The following is a 17,094-nucleotide window of genomic DNA, read 5'->3' as shown; positions in this document are numbered from 1 at the left end:
CCCCTACAGCCGGTCCTGCAGTGGGTGGGGCGCGGGGCGGTTGTCATGGTAACCGAGAGGCCAGGGATGATTATTGGCCGCTGGACGTCTACGCCGAGGTTAGGGTATGTGAGGTGGGGCTCGGGGCCCTGCATACCCCGGGCCCGCCTGTAGCCAGGCCGCTGTCCCAGTCTGTCTGGCTACTCCCCCGCCCCTGGGGCTATAGCTACCTCCCCTCCCTCTGCCTGACCCCACCTCCCTGGGGCTATAGCTACCTCCCCTCTCTCCGCCTGCCCCCCTAGGGAGGGGTGCCGGGCAGGGGTACGGCAGCCCCACCTGGCCTGAAGTGGTTTCTTATAATTTAGAACAGTGATTCCGTGGATAGTTCCCTCTAAGGTGCACACCTGGGTGACTGCACACCTAATTAGCGGAGCTGCACAGGTGTGGCTACACTAAATAGGTGCCTGGACCCTGGAGAAGACGCACATGTAAGGTGAGGTGGTGGTGGGCGGGAGAATAGGGGGTAGGTGGGAGGAGGCAGTGGGGTGAAAAGAGGGGATGGGGAGGAATTTGGGACATGCAGGGCTGTGTTGGTCAGAGAAAGTGGTGACTTTCCCCAGCTCCAGGGCTGCAGCTGCCTTGGAGAGACAGCCTTCCTTTCCAGCCTCAGCTCTGTAGTGAGGGAGAGACACCTCCCTCCCCTCCTTCCCAGCCCCAACTCAGGGGCTCCCACAGCAGGGGCGAGAGGGCATATCTATCACATTAGAAAGGTAAGACTACTGATATTAAAATGAGTTGTGTGCTTTTATTTGTAGAACAAAAAAATTAATTATCCAAAGTGCTTTACAATAGTTCGCTAACAGTACAAACAACATTTGGAAAGATCATTAAGTGGTCCGCCGAGACCCTCGGCAGTTTTCAAGTGGTCTGGAAAAAAGTTTGAGAACCACTCATTTACAGGGATTACAGTTTTGTTTAATTGCTTTCAGCACCCCCACTATAAAAAAAAAATTGTTCCAGCACCTATGACCTGCCCCCCACCTCACTGGGGTTATAGTTACCCCCACTCCCTGCTTTCCCCCTGCAGCTCTACCTGCCCCCGCGTGCCCTCATCTCACTGGGGTCCATTGTTAGCCACACACACACACTGGCTGCACCCTAGGATTGCCAACTCTGACTGAAGCTATTCCAGGAGTTGTTGCTTCTCCCCCCCCCCCCCCCAATGATGTAATATAATTTTCTTAAAATATCCTATTAAAATCTCCCAGATTGCTTTCAGTAGTCACCAGGAGTTCAATGCCAGTTCTAGGAGACTCCAGGCCAATCCTGGAGGGCTGGCAACCCTGCTGCACCCCCACACAAGCACTTGCTGCACACAGGCTTCTCTCAGGGGAGGATCTAGTCCTGAAAACAATTAAAGATCTCCAATTTTTAACAGTGACCCTGAGGACAGCAACTCCCATCCTCTGGGTGGGAGGTGCTGTCCGACTCCATTGGGACACTCAGCTGGGCAATGCTCTGCAGGTTTTATTCAGAGGTAAAGTAAGAGGGGCTGAGGGAGCAGACCTCTCTCCTGTTTCTGGCTCTCATACAGCTCCTCCTCCTCGGCTTTTGCAGAGAGTTCCTCTCCTATTTTAGGTTACTTTAACTGCCAAACCAGGAGCTGGCAATAGGGTACTGCTGCTGCTTCCCAAACTTGGCTACTGCTCTAGAGTAGAGGTTGGCAAACTACGGCCCATGGGCCATATCCAGCACGTGGAACCCTCCAGCCCGGCCCCTGAGCTCCTGGCTATTCCCCCCTCCCCCGCAGCCTCAGCTCACTGCACCACGGGCGCAATGCTCTGGGCTGTGGGGCTGCAAGCTCCCGGGGCAGCGCAGCTGCAGAGCCCAGCCTTACCCAGTGCTCTGTGCTGCGCGGTGGCGTGGCTGGCTCCTGCCGCATGATGCGGCTGCCTGTCCTGCTGCTCTGGGCGGCGCGGCTGTAGTGCCACCAGCCACTGGTGCTCCAGGCAGCGTGATAAGGGGGCAAGGAGGGTTGGATAGAGGGCAGGGGAGTTCGGGGTGGTGGTGGGCAGGGGTGTGGATAGAGGTCCTGGGGGGGCAGTCAGGAAGGACGGGGTCGATCATTCTGCATACCTGCACCACCACCCTCTTATCTGGCCACTTACACTTGGTGCATACCACTATGGTGCTCTTAAAGGCATAGTCCATTACAAGAGTCTTGATTGCCTATTCACGTCCACATTTCTCAGGCTTTTTATTTGCACATGAAAAACTGGTAGAAAGTTAGAATTTCACATTTTTTATTTAAATTCTGTGCAATTCAGCTAACTTCACATTTCATGTAATAACTATGAAAATATTGCAGGTTTAGCTATAGTTTTATATTGATGCCATCAATTAAAAATATTTACATCTTGAAATCTTTTTACCTATTCTATAGTTACAATTACAAGTAAACCTAAGATTATTATAATTGAAAGAAAATAGAGAAAAAAAGATTTGTCTATTTTTCAGCTTGTTTCCTTTTTAGAATCCAGTTGAGTGATCAGTTTCATTGTTTCCCTATTTAGGCCCTGATTCTGCAGAAGGATGTTCATGGGCATATCTGATTGTAGGATTAGGACTATAGTTAGGGAGCAATCTTGCAAACAAATACTTACATATGCGCTTAACCATAAGCATGTGAGTAGTCCCATTTATTCAGTTGGAAGTAATCATATGGTTAAAATTAAGCACATGCATAAGAGTTTGCAGAATCAGATCCTTAGTCAACATCCCTGGCTGTTGTTGTAGGTCTTCCATAAAGCAACAAGTAAGAAAAATTTTTAAATTGGAAAATGTTTGTAAAACCACAAAATGGCAGGAGGACTCAGACAGGTAGTAACTCAGACTACATTTGTTAAATTAGACCTGATTTCAGGTTTACAATGCCCCTTTAAGAGTGGCCAGAGCTTCTGTTTTAGCTCCAGTGGCAGAGGACTATAGTATCTGAGTTTTATCTTTGCTCTTGCCATGAAGATCTGAATGGCCATGGATTTGTTACAATACTTTCATTTGCTTTTTAAAATGTATTTCTCTGCCCTCTTAAAGACAGCCATGCGTTCTGTTGGTGATTTCAGTTCTCAGAAAGCTTGTAATAGTCATTTATACTTTGAAAAAGCATTTCAGTTCACTTATAAGCAACAGACTGTGAAATAATGAAAGAAGTTTGTCCAAAGAAATGTGCTGACTAACTTTTCTGTCCAGCACAAAATTATTATTAAAAAATATGGTAGGTAATTCCTGTGGCAAATTTTGAAAATATTGCAGTAATTGGAAATCTTCCCATGTGATTTTTGTTAGAGAGCTTATTCCTTCACCCTCTCACTTCCCTGGCCCGTCTTGCAAGTACAGAGAGCAGCAATACCCAAAGTCTGAAGGTGCAAACAATTAAATGTTTATTGGGGTGAACTTTCAGCCATAGGAGCCAACTTTCCCCCCGGCCCTGCCCCGACTCCATCCTTTCCCCGCCCCCGACCTGCTGTTTTGCGGCGCAAGCGCTGGAAGCTAGGGGGGAAAAGCAGGTATGCAGCACACTCTGGGAGGAGATGGAGGTGAGCTGGGGTGGGGAGCTGCCGGTAGGTGCTGAGCACCCACCAATTTTTCCCAGCCCCAGAGCACCCACGGAGTCAGCGCCTATGCTTTCAGCAAGCACTGATTTCAATTTCCTTCCTCAGTGTCTCCTTCCGAGCTCTGATGCCACAGAGCCTTGCCTGTGTCCCTGTGCCCATTCCCTGTTCCAATTACCCCCACCCTTAGCAAAACAATTCCAATTCCTCCCTTCCCCCCCCCCCACTTCCTGATTGACTGCAGACTATATAGTAAAACTTGAGTTCTGCTTGGCTATACCTTAACCAATCATTTTACTGAAATTTAACTAACCAATCCTAACATATTGTAATATGATTATCTAACCAATTATATCCCACCACCTTAATTGGTTTACACCCAACAAAATTAATTATACAGCAGACAGAAACAATCACAGAACCAGACAGATTATACAGATAAACAATAGGGAAGTGGGGACTACAGTGATAGAACAAAGAAATGAGGATTTCACACTCCAGCTATTTGATAAGTGAGTTCTTATCGTGAGCATCAGACAGGATGCTATCAAACTAAGTTTTTTTTTTTTTTTTTTTTTTTAAATCTTCTAGGCTTTTCCCTTTCTCTGGAGGTGATAGATTGGATCACCTTTTTAACAACCCAAAATTGCCTTATTTCAATGTAACTGGTGAGGATGTGACTGTACACTTCCCAGCTTATGGTTGCCCCTGCTGTTTAGCCAAAGGCCTTAGCCTAAGAACAAGGTCTTTGACCATCATAGTGAAAAAAGACTATAAACAGGCAGACTGATTTTGATTCTTGTTTTGTACCTCTATAACTAGCTAAGTGATAAGAATACACCTGAATTCTTAAAGTATAGGCCTTTACAGACAGGCCTAAATATCTATATCCTAGCAGTTTTCATAAAGAATAATGGTTCACCTTTAAACTCAGCCTTCTTCAGAGTGGAATTTAAATGGTAGGGGTAGTCTGGTGGGTTTTTTTGTTTTTGTTTTTCCTCCTCTTACTCTATTGGTATTTTTGAATCCACCTTGATTTTATTACATTTCTTGTGTTGACTTTCTGTAATCTACAGGGATAGCTAGGGAAGGAGGTAAGCCAGGGGACTGGCATTTTTTCACATTTTTAAAAATGAGGGCTGGTCTGTACTACTGCAGTAAATTGATCTAACTCAGTGGTTCTCAAACTGTGGTCCACGAGCTCCATTCAGGTGGTCTGCAGATAGTTCCCTCTAAGGTGTGCGCCTGGGCTGCCGCACACAAGAGAATGAAGGGCCACCCACCTAATTAGTGGAGCTGCGCAGGCATGGCTCCACTAATTAGGTGCCTGGACCCTGGAGATGACGCACATGTACGGTAAGGTGGTGGCCTTGGGGGGAGGCAGGAGGAGGCAGTGGGGTGAAAACAGGGGGTGTAGGGAATTTGGGACGTGCAGAGTTGTATCGGCCAGAGAAAGAGGTGACTTTCCCCAGCTCCAGGGCTGCGGCTGCCGGGAAGAGATGGCCCTCCTTCCCAGCCCCAGCTCGGCGGCTGCCACGGTGGGGGAGAGTGGGCACATCCATTGCATTAGAAAGGCAAGACTACTGATATTAAAATATGAGTTGTGTGCTTTTATTTATAGAACAAAAAAAGTTAATTTTTTTGTAAATATAGTGCTTTTATCCAAAGTGCTTTACATTAGTTAGGTAACAGTACAAACAGCATTTGGAACGATCATTAAGTGGTCTGCCGAGACACTTGGCATTTTTCAAGTGGTCCGGGAAAAAAGAAGTTTGAGAACCACTGACCTAACTTACGCAACTTCAGTTACGTGAATAACGTAATTGAAGTTGATGTAGTTAGATCCACTTACCACGGTGGCTATACTGCACTGTGTTGATGGGAGAGTGTCTCCCATCGACTTCTCTTACACTTCTCGGGGAAGTAGACTACACAAATCAATGGGTGAGTGCTCTCCCATCGATTTAGTGTGTCGTCACCAGACCCACTAAATTAGCACTCGCTGCATTGATTGCAGCAGTTCTGATCTACCTGTAAGCGTAGATAAGCCCTCAAAGGGAAGTAGGATCTGCGTCCACTATATTGTATTCTATGATGGGAGTGGTGATCTGCAGCAAAGGTGTTCTTTATTTTTGATTCTCCATTAGTATTCCGGTCTACTCAATAGAAATGGTAATTGTGAACATAGTTAGATACCCAGACATGGGAAAGTATTTGGAAGAGTGTATCATCAGCCTATAAGGTAGTTAAAGGACAGAGGAATTGCCATATCTGACTGGCGAACCATCTAGTCTGGTAGCCTGCCTTTGACAATAGCTGATAGCAAATGCTTCAGAGGAGAAACAAGAAATGTGTATTTCAGAGCACTTAAACTGAGAACAGAGAGGCAAAGTGACTTAAAAAGAAATGTAGTGGATAATTATGGAATAACCTGCTTATAAGAGATGTTTCTTCCTAACCTCACTCAGTTAGTGACTCTTATGCCATGAAGTATGAGAGTTTATATCCCTTTTGACTTGAAAATGTAAATGTGGATGTTCTTGTTTTTCATATAAATGTCTACTAATTTTTAAGTCCTACTAAGATCTTGGCCTCGGTGAATATCTCGTGGCAATACGCTCCAAAGGTGTAAAACAGTGGTTCTCAAACATTTGTACTGGTTACCCTTTTCACATAGCATGCCTCTGAGTGTGACCCCCCCCTTATAAATTAAAAACACTTTTTATATATTTAACACCATTATAAATGCTGAAGGCAAAGCGGGGTTTGGGGTGGAGGCTGACAGCTCACGACCCCCCACGTAATAACTTTGTGACTCCGAGGGGTCCCAACCCCCAGTTTGAGAACCCCTGGTGTAAAAGAAGCATTTCCATTTTTTCCCTTTTAAATTTCCTACTATTCAATTAAATTGAGTGTATCATTGTTCTTGTATTATGAGAAAAGGTAAATAGGTGGGCCCAATTTATTTTCTCTATCTAGCATCGATTATTTTTATACTTCAGTCGGTGTGCAGGAGGTGCTGGGAGGGAGGGAGAGGAGTTGATCAGCGGGGCCGCTGGCGGGCGGGAGGCGCTGGGGGGAGGAGGAGAGCTTGGCTGCCGGGGATGAGTCAGCGCCTATGCCAGTCTTTTCAGTCTCTTCTCATATGGAATCTTTTGGTGCCTCTATTTAATTTTTGTCCCCCATCTCTGACTCTTCATCTCCCCTGTGAGTTATTAACAATCTGCTATATAGATATGACTCGCAAAATGTTGGCAGGTTTCTTAAGAGGAGGATCTAATCTATTCTGCAATTTAGGGCTGTCGATTAATCACAATTTTTTAAACTGCGATTAATCTCAGTTTTAATTGAACTGAGAAGCAATAGAATACCAATTGAAATTTCTTAAATATTTTTGGATGTTTTTCTACATTTTCAAATATATTGATTTCAATTACAACACAGAATACAAAGTGTACAGTGCTCACTTTATATTATTTATTACAAATATTTGCACTCTAAAAATGATAAGAAATGGTATTTTTCAGTTCACTCATACAAGTACTGTTGTGCAATCTCTATCGTGAAAGTGCAATTTACAAATGTAAATTTTTTTTGTTACATAACTGCACTCAAAAACAAAACAGTGTAAAACTTTAGCGCCTACAAATCCACTCAGTCCTACTTCTTGTTCAGCCAATCACGAAGATAAACAAGTTTGTTTAAATTTATGGGACATCATGCTGCCCACTTCTTATTTACAGTGCTACCTGAAAATGAGAACGTGTTCACATGGCACTTTTGTAGCCGGCATTGCAAGGTATTTATGTGTCAAATATGCTAAACATTCGTATGCCCCTTCATGCTTCGGCCACCATTCCAGGGGACATGCTTCCATGCTGATGACCCTCGTTTAAAAAAAAAAAATGCATTAGTTAAATGTGTGACTGAACTCCTTGGGGGAAAATTGTATGTCTCCTGCTCTGTTTTACCCACATGCTGCCATATATTTCATGTTATAGCAGTCTCCGATGATGACCCAGCACATGTAGTTTGTTTTGGGGGGGAGGGATAGCTCAGTGGTTTGAGCATTGGCCTGCTAAACCCAGGGTTGTGAGTTCAATCCTTGAGGGGGGCCACTCGGGGATCTGGGGCAAAATCAGTACTTGGTCCTGCTAGTGAAGGCAGGGGGCTCGACTTGATGACCTTTCAAGGTCCCTTCCAGTTCTAGGAGATGGGATATCTCCATTTTAAGAACACTTTCACTGCAAATTTCACAAAACGTAAAGAAGGTACCAATGTGAGATTTCGAAAGATAGCTATAGCACTCGACCCAAGGTTTAAGGATCTGAAGTGCCTTCCAAAATCTGAGAGGGACTTGGTGTGGAGCATGCTTTCAGAAATATTAAAAGAGCAACACTCCGGTGTGGAAACTATAGAACCTGAACCACCAAAAAAGAAAATCAACCTTTTGTTGGTGGCATCTGACTCAGATGATGAAAATGAACATGTCAGTCTGCATTGCTTTGGATCGTTATCAAGCAGAATTCGTCATCAGGTGTTGGTCCTGCTTTGAGCAGGGGATTTGACTAGATGACCTCCTGAGGTCTCTCCAACCCTAATATCCTATGATTCTATGATCAGCATGGATGCATGCCCTCTGGAATGGTGGTTTTAGCATGAAGGGACATATGAATCTGTAGGGCATTTGGCGCGTAAATATCTTGTGATGCCGGCTACAACAGTGCCATGCAAATGCCTGTTCTCACTTTCAGGTGACATTAGAAACAAGAAGCAGGCAGCATTACCTCCGGCAAATGTAAACAAACTTGTTTGTCTGGGCGATTGGCTGAACAAAAAATAGGACTGAGTGGACTTGGAGTCTCTAAAGTTTTACATAGTTTTATTTTTGAATGCAGTTTTTTTTACATAATTCTACATTTGTAAATTCAACTTTCATGATAGAGATTGCACTACAGTACTTGCATTAGGGTGAATACTATTTCTTGTTTTTTACAGTGCAAATATTTGTAATAAAAAAATATAAACTAAGCACTGTACACTTTGTATTTTGTGTTGTAACTGAAATCAGTATTTGAAAATGTAAAAAAATCCAAAAATATTTAAATAAGTGGTATTTGATTGTTTAACTGCACGATTCATCACTATTTTTTTAATTGCACGATTGTACAAGAGTTTGCCAGGGCTCAACCCTCTCCGGGGTGGTGGGGAGCCACACCGTCTCACTACACACTGGTGAGCTGGGGAAATTTGTCCGGCCATGGGTCTCCCTCGGCAGCTCTTGCTGTAGCTGGAAGAACACGGTAAGCCTGGCCCTGCTCAGGGCGGGCAATAAGACTGTGTCCAGAGCTCAGGCCCTCAGTCAGAGCTAAGCAGCAAGCAAGTGTGTTTAGCCCAGGTCCTAGGTCAGGGCGGGACAACAAACGCAGAGTCAGGAGCTCAGGCCCTCAGTCAGGGCTGAGCAACAATATTAGGCCCAAGCCTCAAAAGGCCTGGGAGAGAGGGAGACTGCCACCCACGGGTTGGGTGGCAGGGGGGACACAAGCCCTCCCACTCCACTGCCTCCCAGCCTGGGGCCCTAGCAGCAGCAGAAGACCCGCTGCTGTCAGTGGGGATCCTGGCCGCAACACACTGACATAGGCTCTGGCAGTGCTGCAGCCCAACTGAGATCAGCTGCCCCCAGGCTACTTCCACACTCCCCCTTGGGGCCTACCTGGGTCCTGGTGTCGGTCTCTGGGGAATCCAGGATCATGGGTTCATTAGGGCAGGGATTGATCAGCAGGCCCAGCGGCTCCTCCGGATAGCAGGCGCAGGGCAGGCCCGGCCAGTCCTGGCAGCCGCCTTGGGCCACAGGGTCTTCCCAGCCACGAGCTAGGCTGGAGACATCTGGTCTCTCCAGCAGCTAAGGCCTGTCTGAGCTGTGAGGGCGAGCTTTTATACTTCCAGGTTGCCGCCTGACCCTCTGAGGGGCGGGCTCAGAGCTCCCTAGCTTCACCCAGTCTGGCCTCCGGATGGGCTTTTCCCCCTCCGGGGCAGCAGGGAGCCACACCGGCTCACTACAGCGATTAATCACGATTTATTTTTTATTCGCTTGACAGCCCTACTGGAAATATAAAAGAAAAAAACCCTGGGATCTCAATTTCATACATGTTGGAGTTTTGTGTTCAAAACTCTCTCTAAATATGTGAAATAGAGAATACTGGTGTCCTTGAGTCTGGGACAGAGAGGAAGACAAAAGAATTGATTGAACAACTAGGGTAATCAAAGCTATGTTTATCAGTTTTAATTTTTTTTCACAATAAAATATATACCTTAAAATCCTCCTTTGGCTGGTTGATTTTACAGATGCTGTTCATGTTGCTTTAATTTTGCAGGAAGTGTTTCACTGTAATTTCACAGTTTTCTACATTTATTTTCCACAGATTTATTTTCAAATCTGCACAAATAAACCTAGAGCAAAAATTATAATTTTAGTCCCTATGCAGATGTAACCCTTCTGCCAGGTGGAGCCAGCAGCAACATGGACTGGGTTCAGTATCTAGGGGATCCTTTTCAACAATATAACACAAAACTGGCTTGAGCCCCCACCCAGTGCCCTGTGATAATTACACACCACCCCCTGGGTGCCTCTAAGAGGCAATACTTCCCCTATTGCAAGCTGAGAGTCTGAGTGTAGCAAAACTTAATAAAAGGACAACAAGGAGTCTGGTGGCACCTTAAAGACTAACAGATTTATTTGGGCTTAAGCTTTCGTGGGTAAAAACCTCACTTCTTCAGCTGTATATGTACCCACGAAAGCTTATGTCCAAATAAATCTATTAGTCTTTAAGGTGCCACCAGACTCCTTGTTGTTTTTTTAGATACAGACTAACCCGGCTACCCCCTGATACTTAATAAAAGGAGGGAATTAACTCAGCATTAATTTGGGAAAACACTACAACTGGGGTTCATAAACACAAACCATGACCAAAAGACCCACCCCCCCAGTAAGTTGGGCAGTTTCCTTTTCCGCTCAGGGTCTTAAGTACAGCAACCCAAAAGTCCCCTTAACGTGCGCGTCCCTTCTCTTTACCCTGCTCACAGTTGCTGTCCTTGGCCAGTGCAGCCTCAGAGTTCACCTCCCACCCTGTGTGGAAGGTGGGGGGGGAGGGGCGGGTAAGGAGGCACCTTACACGCTGCACTGCTCAGGCACTTGCTTGTCACCCCAATGGCCGATTGCCACATCTCTGCAGGGCTCTGCCCTTTCTACCAGCTTCTTTGCTGGCTGCTTGCTATGCCTCTCCACCAGCTGCCCCACTAGCCAAGATGTCTTCAGGGCCCTTCCACACTTAACACAGCTCTCAATGATTTCAGCTGTTAGTGGGGGAGCCTCACTGCTGGTGTACACTAGGCAGTCTCTTACAATAGAGACATTGTCCTAAGGTAGGTATCTGTGATTTCAGCTCTGTAGTGTGCAACAAGACTCTCAATGAGCTCTTTTATTATACCAGATCAAGAAAAAGGGTCAAATAGTGTCTAGAACCCACACCATCAAATACAGGTACCTGTCCCCACCCCCTCTTAAGTCATTGAGCTTTGGAACCCATGTCCCCTGCCTAGCGAGTGCTGTTCAATTGAGGGTGAGTCCCTCCATTGGGGTTATGCCACATACAGTTCTGCTGCCATCGGTTCACAAAACAAGGATAACAACCCTGTATTACTCCTGCCCCAATAACAAGGAGACTGGGGATCCAACATTAGCCACAAGTAATCTTTTGGGCAAGCAGTCCCATCATGCTGAGCACCTATGCAGGGTGGGTGTGTCCATGCAAACGAGATCAGCAGCTGAAGTCTTTTTCCACAGCTCACCACTGGATGTCAGGGGAGAGCTCATTCACACTCTGCTCACAGAGTCAAGTTGTCTCCTCTCTTTAATTCAAACCTTGTGCCTTGGTTTTAATCCAACCTGTCATAAATAGCAAGAAATTAAAATAGTTGGTGAAAAAAAGGTTTTTAAATGGTTAAATAACTATGAGCTTTTCCAGATCAGTGGCTGTAATTTGCAGTGGAGTATTGTTTATGAAAAAGTCTCTAATGCACTGATGCGTTGTATGATATTTTCCATTTTTTTAGTAAAAAGAAATCTTTGGGCCTCCATTTGGCTATGTGGTACCCTCAACCCAGACTCAGATGTAGAGCTGACAAATCTGGAAATCAACAGTTGGGTATTATTGTACACCCCCCCCCCCCCCGGGCTGATTGAGCAAAGGATTTAAGCACATATTCAGAATTATACAGAGGGTTAAGTGCTTTTCTGAGTCAGGACTGCTATAACCCTGATCAGAAACCACCCTTAAAATAAAGAGCAGCATCAGTTTAATTCATGTTTTCCTTTTTCTTTTGCAGTGAACATTGAAGCACGCACCTAGTAGAGCTCTGTAAGGTTTCATTTTGTTCAGCCAGTAGCATGAGCTGGGATGACTTATGTTGCAAAGAAGTGTGGCATTCGCTTTCAGCCTCCATCCATTATCCTGATCTATGAAGATGAAAACAAGAATAGAGCACGCCAGCGCATCATGCCTATCCGAAATTTCTCCAAGTTCTCAGGTACAGTATGTTTAATTTTGGCATCCCACAGCCTCCTTCTAAAAAATAGCAAAGGGGCAGGAGTGGGGAGAGATGGCAACTGGGCACCTCTTCAGGGACTGGTAGGTTTCTTCTCACCAGCTCTGCATGGGAGGTTGAGTAGTAGGACTACTCTCTGGAGGTGGAATACCCAGTGTTCCCCAGGCTTGGAGATCAAGCCAGGAAGCTTCCCAATCTGAGCTGTCTAGTTTAAAAATGAGTACTGGCACTCCTAGGGCAACAACTTACCCCAGAGAATCTTTGGATAAAGAGCATTTATTTATTTATTTTATTTATTTAAGAATTGTGTGCTTGAGGCAGTAATTCTTGGGGGGTGTGGGGGGGAGCTTTTTTTCCAGATTGCAGCAGGGCTGCAGAACAGCTGAAGAATAACCCTCGGCACAAGGCTTACCTACAAGGGGTCTCACTGCAGCAGCTGCAGAAATTATACAGTTTGCTAAGAGGCCACTTGCAGGGAAAGAGTTTGGCCCAGAGCTTGGAGCAGATTCAGCAGGAAGAGACCATTGACCCAGAGGAGGACCTGAACAAACTAGATGACAAGGAACTGGCGAAAAGGAAGAGTATCATGGATGAGCTGTTTGAAAAGAACAGGAAGAAGAAGGATGACCCAGATTTCACCTACAATGTTGAGGTTGAATTCCCACAAGTTGAGCAGCTGGAATCCTGTGGCTGGGATGCAGAGTCGGACAATGAGTTCTGATAATGGACAAGGCCTCCTAATCAGTATGGAGACAGAGAGAGAAAACCCATATTCTCATTACACAGAGAGCACAGTTACTGTGTCCATCATATCGCATCAGTCTACAGAGCTTGACTGACACTGTTTACAAGCCATACAACTGATGCATTTTACATTGGTAAATAAGAGATCAATGCCTGTGGTGTTTTAGCAGTTTGGAGAATAGACAGACAATTTTAAAAGTCTTATGTGAAGCCTGATAAAAAGGGACATGGGGATATTGAAAATTATTTGTAAATGGTTAGATTTGTAGCTGTTAAGTAACTGAAATAATTTTAAATCTCCATCTTTCAGCATTTGTTTGTTTATACTTCATTCATCTTTGGCAAGGAAACTAGACTGGTTATTTTTGTTTCTATTCAATTTTATTTTAGTCCTTAAAATACAGTGTTAAAGTTGCAAATCTTTACATCTAACTCAGAAGAAACATTCAGATTCTTATTGCAAATATGTAGTATTTTGTTATTAGTAGGCTTTTATAAGTGTTTTAATCTATACTCTGTATAGACAAATCAATTTTGCAGTGAAAATCTTACCTTTAGATTTCTTGAGTTGTGTTTAAATCCTCAATCTGAGTATTCCATGGATGTATGTTTTCATATTTAAGAAATAAAATATTTAGAAAACAGATTAACCTTGGAGATATCATTGACATTTGGGGAGGAGGAATAGCTCAGTGATTTGAGCATTGGCCTGCTAAACCCAGGGTTGTGAGCTCAATCCTTGAGGAGGCATTTAGGGAGCGGGGGCAAAAATCTGTCTGGGATTGGTCCTGCTTTGAGCAGGAAGTTGGACTAGATGACCTCCTGAGGTCCCTTCTAACCCTGAGATTCTATGACAATTCAGTGATCTAGAATTCATAAGACAACAGTGATTTGTCTCCCTAACCTGTCCAGTGCAGCACTCTAAGTAAATGGTCAGATTTGGGGAAGTTTGCTTTAAAATGGCTGAGCAGCAATTTGGGAGAAAGTCACAAGAGTTTATGAGACTTTTGGAGTTAAACAAGTTCTTTAGCTGTGCTGCCTTATCAGACTGCTAGTCCAGAATTGTTCTGAGCACTACTAGATGGCAGCTCCTTGCAATAGCTTTTATGTGAAGCATGGCATCTAAGATTCTCCAAACAGCAATTTGTTCTCAGAAGAGGGCTAAAAGGCCTCCTTTATGCCTTTTCCCCCCTCAGCCACTAAGTGTAGAGATGGTAAAGAAGATAGTGAAGGAACAAGCCACAGTGATTATAAATTACCTTATTAATTCTCAGACCTTAGTTCCCAGACCTGTTTTAAATGTTACTGGAACATCCCCTCAAATCTCAACACACACACAAAATGTAGTGCAACAGGGACCTATCCTGAATTAAAATCTAGTGTTGGCTAACCAGTCAGCTGGGAAGCTGAGAGGAAAGAATTGCAGTCACTCATTCTAAGGCAATAAACATCCTCCTAGCAAATTGGAGGAAATTCACAAATGCTCTCTATGCTCCACTTGAAGTTTCAATGTTGCTGTTACAAGGGACACGCATCATGGCAAAGTCAGCTGAAGCTAAAGACATTCTAGTGTTTTTACAAGATAGCCTAACCATGGGGCCAAAGGCCAACATTTCTTGGAAAGACAAGTCAACAGCTACAGGCATATTGCACTGTAAGGAAGCCATGAGGTCTCTCTCATCACTGTCATATACCAGATTTCTGGGGAACATCACTCTTATAATAATATTTAATGGTACCGTCACTCTTTACAGAGCATGGTGTATGCGCTGATGAGTTCTTTGATGGCTGCTGAGTCTGACGAGCAAATGACAGTCCCATCCACAGGTAGGGCACAACCAAGCACTAGCAATACTCTGAATCCAAGCAGCAGATTCTTTCCTTCTCTGACATTGGTCATCATAAAGTTTGATCCAGTCCACCTCGCAACACGTCACTCCATCTACAAGCTGACTCCGCCAACCAGAGCAGCATTTTGCACTCCTTTCTCAATCATCCACAGAGATTCCAGAGGATATTAAGTCATCGCAAGCATTCCGAAATCTGTGCAGTAGTCTGCCTCTCTTTCTAGATCACAAAACTGCTCTGCAACCTTTTTAATGTTAAGTGCCAGCAGTCTGGTTCCACTTTGGGTTAGGTGGAGCCCATCCCTCCTGTATAGGCTCCCCCATCCCAAAAGTTTCCCCAGTTCCTAATAAATCTAAACCCCTCCTCTCTACACCATCGTCTCATCCACACATTGAGACTCTGAAGCTCTGCCTGCCTACCTGGCCCTGCGCGTGGAACTGGAAGCATTTCTGAGAATGCTACCATAGATGTCATGGATTTCAGTCTCTTCCCTGGCAGCCTAAATTTGGCCGCCAGGACATCTCTCCTACCCTTCCCTATGTCATTGGTACCTACATGTACCATGACCACCGGCTCCTCCCCAGCACTACATATAAGTGTATCTAGATGCCTCGAGAGATCCGCAACTTTCGCACCAGGCAGGCAAGTCACCATACGGTTCTCCCGGTCATCGCAAACCCAGCTATCTATGTTTCTAATGATCGAATCTCCCATTACTAATACCTGCGGAAGAGGCTTTTGTTCCATTCTGCTATTTCACCACAAAGGCAGAGCGAAGCCAGGTTGTACAGCCAGGCTCAGGGAAGGTACAGTTCAGAAAGCACTGCAGTGTGGTAATGGAGCCCTAAATAGCTCCAGCTGACCTACAGCTAAGCTACAACTAATCAGGAAAGAGATCTTGGAGTCATCATGGATAGTTCTCTGAAGACGTCCACGCAGTGTGCAGCAGCAGTCAAAAAAGCAAACAGGATGTTAGGAATTATTAAAAAGAGATAGAGACTAAGACAGTGAATATCTTCTTCCCCTTATATAAATCCATGGTACGCCCACATCTTGAATACTGTATACAGATGTCATCTCCTCATCTCAAAAAAGATATACTGGCATTAGAAAAAGTTCAGAAAAGGGCAACTAATATGATTAGGGGTTTGGAATGGGTCCCATATGAGGAGAGATTAAAGAGGCTAGGACTTTTCATCTTGGAAAAGAGGAAACTAAGGGGGGATATGATAGAAGTATATAAAAGCATGAGTGGTGTGGAGAAAGTGAATAAGGAAAAGTTATTTACTTGTTCCCATAATATAAGAACTAGGGGCCACCAAATGAAAGTAATGGGCAGCAGGTTTAAAACAAATATAAGGAAGTTCTTCTTCACATAGCGCACAGTCAACTTGTGGAAATCCTTGCCTGAGGAGGTGTGATGATGCGGTTCTGGTGGAACCCAACTGAGAGTGCCAACTCAGGACAAATTGCTCAAACAGGGCAGTTATAGCCCCCCAAGGCTGTGGTTTTTTCCACCTCTAAGGCAAACCAAACCAGCCAGACTAAGAGGACTTCGGTCTCACCCCACTGGCTAACCGCAAGTCTCACAAGCAATCTCCTTAGACACTCCAGTTTCCCAGTATCACCACCAGTGCCACTTGTTATGGGGACAAATGGTTATGAAAACCAATACCCAAGTAAAAGAAAAAGGTTCTCCCGATCCCAAAGGACCAAGCCCCAGACCCAGGTCAATATACAAATCAGATCTTACCCACAAATGACGCTGTTGCCAATCCTTTAGAATCTAAAATCTAAAGGTTTATTCATAAAAGGAAAAAGATAGAGATGAGAGTTAGAATTGGTTAAATGGAATCAATTACATACAGTAATGGCAAAGTTCTTGGTTCAGGCTTGCAGCAGCGATAGAATAAACTGCAGGTTCAAATCAAGTCTCTGGAATACATCCCCCGCTGGGATGGGTCCTCAGTCCTTTGTTCAAAGCTTCAGCTTGTAGCAAAGTTCCTCCAGAGGTATGAAGCAGGATTGAAGACAAAATGGAGATGAGGCATCAGCCTTATATAGTCTTTTCCAGGTGTAAGAACACCTCTTTGTTCTTACTGTGGAAAATTACAGCAAAATGGAGCCTGGAGTCACATGGGCCAGTCCCTGCATACTTTGCTGAGTCTGAAGGCATATTTGCCTTCTCTCAATGAGTCCATTGTATAGCTGATGGTCCTTAATGGGCCATCAAGCAGGCTAGGCAGAGCTAATCTCAGCTTGTCTGGGATGTCACCCAGAAGCATAGCATAAGTTTGCCATACAGACA

The 17,094-nt window shown here is 44.7% G+C and overlaps 1 protein-coding gene across 8 annotated transcripts; it reads left to right on the top strand.

Annotated features, from left to right (window-relative positions):
* The first annotated feature begins 2 nt into the window (after nt 1–2).
* On the top strand, nt 3–13,584 carry CEP19 (centrosomal protein 19). 8 transcript variants are annotated; one of them, XM_054040125.1, is made up of 4 exons: nt 89–104; nt 11,703–11,789; nt 11,976–12,176; nt 12,554–13,584. In XM_054040125.1, exons 3-4 carry the CDS (start codon nt 12,047–12,049, stop codon nt 12,913–12,915), a joined length of 492 nt encoding a protein of 163 aa, XP_053896100.1. In that variant the 5' UTR covers nt 89–104; nt 11,703–11,789; nt 11,976–12,046; the 3' UTR covers nt 12,916–13,584. The 8 variants fall into 8 exon arrangements, with proteins under 8 accessions (XP_053896104.1, XP_053896101.1, XP_053896100.1 ...); XM_054040122.1 differs by lacking the exon at nt 89–104 and adding an exon at nt 121–472; XM_054040127.1 differs by lacking the exon at nt 89–104 and adding an exon at nt 121–472 and having other exon boundaries at nt 11,703–11,794.
* Nucleotides 13,585–17,094: the final 3,510 nt, after the last annotated feature.

This window comes from Malaclemys terrapin, chromosome 9 (assembly GCF_027887155.1).
Source record: "Malaclemys terrapin pileata isolate rMalTer1 chromosome 9, rMalTer1.hap1, whole genome shotgun sequence".
Classification (NCBI taxonomy): Eukaryota; Metazoa; Chordata; order Testudines; family Emydidae; genus Malaclemys; species Malaclemys terrapin.
Note: the sequence above shows the minus strand (reverse complement) of the source record. Positions and strands in the feature narration are given on the sequence as shown.

What these genes read in the sequence shown, in the direction of transcription:
- CEP19 (XM_054040129.1), top strand. Translation starts at nt 12,047, where the DNA reads ATGACTTATGTTGCAAAGAAGTGTGGCATTCGCTTTCAGCCTCCATCC. An exon ending in AAATTTCTCCAAGTTCTCAG is followed by an intron (nt 12,177 to 12,553) that starts GTACAGTATGTT and finishes CTTTTTTTCCAG; the next exon opens with ATTGCAGCAGGGCTGCAGAA.